Raw genomic sequence first — 6,887 nt, forward strand, 5'->3', positions numbered from 1 at the left:
TTATTTCTAGGCATATTTTAACATTCTGCTATGAATGATCAGCCTAATGATGCCATCCACAGAAAAAATATTCTTCAAATCCTCATTCAAATCACAACTCCTCTGTGAAGCCTCCATATGGCTGTCATATATTTTAACACCTACTAAGTTACTACATAAAACTTTATTTTTACATATTGAATGACTGAAATATTATAAAATTTGTCTAAGAAGACATTGTGATTATGCATTTTAAACATTCAACAGGGCCGTTTCCCTGCATTCTAAGATTAAAGGAGGTACAAGAAGGTATTGAGTTCATGCTTATTTGTGTACTATCACTGCTATGAACATTTTCCATTAAAATTTTAAATAAACAATGTCATTAATTCCATGAATATTGAGATAAGAAAATTGATTTTATTTAGCATTTTCATTTCAATTATTTGAATAAATATTTAAGACTCAAACCCAAAAATATGACAGAACACAAAATAACCAGTTGTCACAGACAATATTTAGTGGGTAAGCCAGGAATGAACATGCTGGCTGCTCAGTCTCCTAATGGCTGCCTTCATTTCCTGATTCCTCAGAGTATAAATAATCGGATTAAGGAGGGGGGTGATTATAGAGTAAATCACAGAAAGAAACTTATCTACAGAATAACTATTGAATGGGAAAGCATAGATGAAGATAGCAGGACCAAAGAAAAGAGCGACCACAGTGATGTGAGCAGAGAGTGTGGATACAGCCTTGGAGGATGCACTGGAGGAGCGCTGCCAGATGGTCACCAGCATGACAACATAGGATATGAGCAAGATGATAAAGCAGATCAGGGACAGGAGTCCACTCTCTGAAATTATCAAGAGCTCTAGGATATAGGTCTCAGTGCAGGCAAGCTTGATGACCAGGGGAAGGTCACAGAAAATGTTGTCTACAATATTGGGACCACAGAAAGGTAAACCCACTGTGAAAACCATCTGGCTCATGGTATGTATGAACCCAATTGCCCATGCGAACAGTAGAAACAAGATGAGCACCCTGCGACTCATGATGGTCTTGTAGTGTAAGGGTTTGCATATGGCAACATACCTATCGATGGCCATAGCTATCAGAAGAGACATCTCTCCACCCCCAAAGAAGTGCATAAAGAACATCTGGGCCATGCAGCCCCAAAAGGAGATGGTCTTGCGTTTTCTAAGGAAGTCTGCAATCACTTTGGGAGTTGCCGCAGAGGAAAGACACAGGTCAAAAAATGATAAATTTGCCAGAAAGAAATACATGGGGGAATGAAGATGCTTATCAAATATTACAGAGATCACAATTAGGAGATTTCCTACTACAATGGCTACATAGACAAGAAAGAAGATTACAAAAGAGAATATTTGAATTTCTTGAGAACTGGAAAGTCCCAACAAGATGAACTCAGAAACACTTGATCTATTACTTAGAAGATCCATTCATCCTTTTGCATGACTTTTCTGAAACTGTCTAAAAGGAGAAACAATGCAGTATGTCACAGGGATTAACAATCAGTGAACCTTATCTTTACTTAAGGATTTGATTTCTTATTCAGGGAAACAACCATTTCGGCCATACAGCTACTCCGTAGGTATTTTGCAGTTGGAGATATTTCATAGGATCACAAGACAATAGAAAGGATGGTGGCTATGGAGGCGACAAAATCAAATTTATCTCTTGGTTAGTACAAGGCAAAATCAGACATTTGAGAAAACTTGTCTCCAGATTAAACTGTACATAAATACTTAATTTACTAAAAAGATGGAGAAGAGTTTTGAAAAGAGTCACTGGAGGAGATTTTTACATGTTGCAGTTCTCATGAAATACAATTTTGTGATATTTTCAGTATGCAGTAAAAAGTTTGTCATATTAAAAAAATATTGCTGAAATCGCATAATGTACATTATGCTTCCTGAAGGGAACTGGAGACCATAACCATATTGTTGGTATACGTTGAATGTTGAAACAATTAGATAGTTAACCGAGATCAAACCCAATTACTGAGGAAAGGTTAGCTTTCAGATATTAATGACCCAGATTGACTCAAAACTGCAGACTCATCTCTCTTAGGGCCCAACTCTTCTGTTCATGTAATTAGACATAGATATGGGCAATCTGATCCAATTGTTGCCAAATTGATCAAATGATCATTTTTATCTGATATTCTTTAATTCATATGTTTTAAAATATAATGAGTGTATAGAAATACCAAAATCACTGTCATTAGGACTATGAAATAGTGAAATTTACCACTGTACTCTGGTTCAACTTTTCTCCCTTAAAGAGGTGTAAAAAGTGAAGTGAATCATCTACCTTTGTGGAACTAAACTAAAAGAAAAGTATGATGTATTATTTGAACAGAATAGTGTCTTTGTGTCAGTTATTTGTCTGCATTAGAACTACATTTCCCAACAATGATTTTCTTTAAGGTTCATTTAACCTAACTTTGTCAAAGATGGAAATAAGTCATAGATAGTGTGTTACTGACTGAAATGGACTTAGCTAAGCCAAATGAAATTTTTAAAAATACACACGTATATTTAAAGGGAATATGTCAGTTCTTGATCAACATAAATCCACTTATTTCAGTGCCTCCCTGTTTGGCTGAATTTAGCTCTTTTTTCAGGTCTTAATCCAAGCTTGTTTCTCATCTCCAGTCCTCTCTTTTCCCTTATCAGAGTCTAGACGCAGCCCTAACACCGATTATCAGAGAAGAAAATAGGGTATGTGTGATTTCAGGGTACATTCTAAGATTTTAATGACACATTTCAAATTTTGAAAATACAGTACATCTAGTAAACAATAATGAACATTTAATCATATGCACTTTCTAGGTATGGTTACTATCACTAACACATACATTTTATCATAAGTAGTCCATTCTCAAACCATTATGTTTGACACCATCATTCAAAGTTGCATAAAGGCTTCTTCCTTTCACAAGGGAATAGAATAGAAAATGCAAATCTTTGATATATCTCATATATAGATGTGAATCTTTATTCTTTCTTTCAGTTTTGTACCTTTGCTGCATAGGGTACAGTCTCCACGGAAGGTACAGTCCCTGGGCCTTCTCTGTTTCTCTGATATGAAAATAAGTAGATTTTCAGGTGTACATGAACCTGGCAAAGATAGAGTCCTAGACAAGGCAATTTCTCTCAATTGCTTTTCAACTGAATGAATGTTCAAATCCTTGGTTATTTTCAGACCCTTGCCATAGCAAAATTAAATTTCCTCATATGTTCCTCCAATAATTCCTAAGAAATGTAATGATAGCATCAATATTTGGTGACTGGTGATACTTTATGGTTTTCTGAGCCATGGGTCAGGCATTTTATCCCTGTATTTCTATGATTCATTAATCTTTAAAAATAATTTCATCCCTAAAATCATCTAGGCAACCTTCTCTATATTATGCAATAATTCACGGAATAAAATCATTCAACCTTATCAGTGTAGCCAAACAGTTTAAACATACCTAGAGCATTTTTCTTGAAGAATAATTAATTTGGCCTGGATTGTTGGATTATTATCTTAATTTTCAGTAAACTTTGACACAGTGATGTTTGTATTTTTTGGGGGGTCCAGTTGTAACAAAATCAACTATTCCAGTTTACTTTTCCTCTCTGCACTCAGTTATTATTCTGGCACTTGCATTTTATCACTTATGGACAAGTTTAATATTTTAATTGAAAATACTATGATAGATGCGGTACACAGGTTGAGTGAGACGTCAGGATTACATAACCTACCAGCTTGCACTTGGACTTCAGAAGGAGCATCAATATGAAATCCTAGAGGCTTAATCTTCATCATCCAGTGATTTTATTTGCTGCTCTGAACTTCAGAAGACAACAGTATATAAAGGTAGCCCTTGATAGGAGGCAGAAGGAAAAACTCATTTGATTGTTTCAGATTCCTCAGAGACCGGCAGTAAAAAAGTAATTGGGATTGTTAAAATAGACTTTTGATGTTACAGAAAATGAGACACCATTTTCACCTATCAAAATGACAGTATTAGAAAAGCAACAATCCAAGAGGGTGTGGAAAGATGATGCAATATGGGAAGTTTTACTAGAGGTGAATTTACCAGAGGTAAATTATTTTAGTAATAGTCATAGTTTATTTTCTACCATGAGCAAAGCATAAATATTCAGTCCAGATTATTTCAATTTTAATTCCAATTAAAATTGAAATCTTTTAAAATTTAAACTCTAATTTGTCTGGAATTTATTGATAAATTATGTGAGAGAATTATTTATGTAAATGTAAGCAAATAAAAATTAATTCCACTAAAAATTTATGATATTTCTTTTATCATTTAAACTTATGGATAGACAAGACTCTACTTCAGGTTTATCTATTTTTCTTCCCTATTTTTTTAAAAGGCTTTATTTTTTAGACCAGTATTAAATTCACAGCAATATTGAGCAAATGATATTGCCCACGTACTCCTTGTCACCATACATGCATAGTCTTTGCCTATTGTCAACAAGCCATATCAGAGTGAACTGTTTGTTACAATTGATGAAACTCCATTGACACATCATTTTAACCCCAAATCCATGGTTTACATTATTGTTCACTCTTGGCTTTGTGCATTATATGGCTTTGGACAAATTTATAGTGAAATATATCCACCAGTATAGTATCATATAGAGGAGTTTCACTGCCTTAAAAATCCTCCATGCTCAACCTAGTCATCCCTTCTTCCCACTAACCCCTGTCAACTACTGATCTTTTTACTGTCTCCATAATCTTGCCTTTTTCACAGTATCATATAGTTGAAATCACACAGTGTGTAGCCTTTTGAGATTGGCTTCTTTCACTCAGTAATGCATATTTATGGTTCCTCCATGCCTTTCTTCATGCCTTTTTCATGGCTTGATAGCTCATTTCTTTTTAGCATTGAATAGAATTCCACTATCTGGATGTACCACGGTTTATTTATCCATAAACTTACTGAAGAACATCTTGGTTGCTTCCAAGTTTGGGCAATTATAAATAAAGCTGCTCTGAACATGTATGTGCAGTTTTTTGTGGATGTAAATTTTCTCTGCATTTGGGCTAATACCAAGGAGGACAATTGCAGGATCATATGGTAAGAACACACTTAGTTTTATAAGAAACCGCCAAACTGTCCTCCAAAGTGGCTGTACCATTTTGCATTTCTACCAACAATGAATGAGTGTTGTTGCTCCACATTCTTGTCAACATTTGGTGTTGTCAGTGTTCTGGATTGTGGCTGTTCTACTAGCTGTGTAGTGATACCTTACAGTTGTTTAGTTTGCAATATCCTGATGATATATGATGTATGTCTTTGAAGAAGGTGTTTGTTAAGATATATGGTCATTTTTTATTAAGGTGTTTTCTTTTTGTTAAGGTTTAAGACATCCTTGCATATTTTGGATAGTAGGGCTTTTTTCAGTTGTGTCTGTTCCAAATACTTTCTCCTCATTTGGCTTGTCTTTTCATTCTCTGTCAATTGTCTTTCAAACAGCGGGTTTTTACTTTTAGTGAATCTAGTTTATCACTTCTTTCTTTCATAGATTGTGCCTTTGATGTTGCCTCTGAAAAGTCATTGCCAAACCCAAGATCATCTAGATTTTGCCCAATATTATTGCCTGCATATCTTACAATTTTGCATTTGACATTTAGTTCTGTGATCCATTTTGAGTTAATTTTTGTGAAGAGTGTAAGATTTGTGTCTAGATTCATTGTTTTTCCATTGAACGTCCTATTGTCCCAACACTATTTGTTGAAAAGATCATGTTTTCTACATTGTATTGCCATTGCTCCTTTGTAAAATATCAGTTGACTGTACTTATGCACGTCTGTTCTTTTCTACTGATCTATTGGTCTAGTCTCCCTTTTATTGTCTGTTAATTTTTGACAAGGTAGCACATATTTTACTTTTACTCATTGTATTATACAGTACATTTCAATATTAGGAAAGGCAAGGCCCCTCTGTTTGTTTAGATCATTTAAAAATTTCTAAGATATCTTTATATTTTTCAATGAAATGGAATAATTTTCTGAAATTAAAGCAAATTCCATTGGGGTTTTGATTATTGTAGCAGTAAACTTACAGTAAACATAGGTGAAATGAACAATTTTGCAAAATTGAGTTGTCATCAAGAAAGATTTTATGTGCCTTTAAATTCATTTTCTTTTATAAAAAAGCGTTCATGAATGACTGAATTAAGTTAAAACAACATGAAGTATTGATGTTGTCTGGTGTAGCAAGATACAATAATCAGTTCATGGTTTTAATCTTTAATGTTTTAGTTAATATTGATTCTTAGAAAACTAATGGGTACTCACAGAGATGTTTGAATGTTCATTTCTCGGCATATTTTAACATTCTATTAAGGATGATTAGCCTATTGAGGCCAGCCAGGGAAAAATATTCTTCATATCCTCATTCAAATAAAACTTCCTCTTTAAAGCCTCTGTGTGGTTGACATATAGTTATAGATATTTTAACACCTACTAAGTTATATAAATAACGTCAGTTTTAATAGTTATACTAAATACCATGTATTGTGAAACGTTTTTTATTTTTACAATGTGATTTACTGAAACTTGTAAAATTTTGTAAAGTGACATTATCCTTACATATTTTAAACATTCATCAGGGCTGTTTCCCTGAATTCTAAAACAAAGAAGTACATAATGAATGCATACATTTTTATGTATTATGTCTATGTTATGGACATCTTCCATTACAATTTTAAATAAAAAATTTCTTACTAATTTTACAAAATTGAGGAGAAGAAAATTGATAATAGTTAACATTTTCATTTCAAACATTTGAATAAATATTTAAAACTCAAAACCCAAAAAATAGCAGAGCACACAAAGTAACCAGTTGTCACAGACAATAT

General features: G+C 33.6%; 1 protein-coding gene across 1 annotated transcript; it reads right to left on the reverse strand.

The window, feature by feature from the left end:
- Nucleotides 1-497: 497 nt before the first annotated feature.
- LOC124235960 (olfactory receptor 4K13-like) lies at nt 498-1,439 on the reverse strand. The gene has a single exon (XM_046654533.1). It carries the CDS (start codon nt 1,437-1,439, stop codon nt 498-500), a length of 942 nt encoding a protein of 313 aa, XP_046510489.1.
- Nucleotides 1,440-6,887: the final 5,448 nt, after the last annotated feature.

Source organism: Equus quagga, chromosome 2 (assembly GCF_021613505.1).
Source record: "Equus quagga isolate Etosha38 chromosome 2, UCLA_HA_Equagga_1.0, whole genome shotgun sequence".
NCBI lineage: Eukaryota > Metazoa > Chordata > Mammalia > Perissodactyla > Equidae > Equus > Equus quagga.

Excerpts from the sequence above, each read along its gene's own strand:
- LOC124235960 (XM_046654533.1), bottom strand. The coding sequence starts at position 1,439 with ATGGATCTTCTAAGTAATAGATCAAGTGTTTCTGAGTTCATCTTGTTG.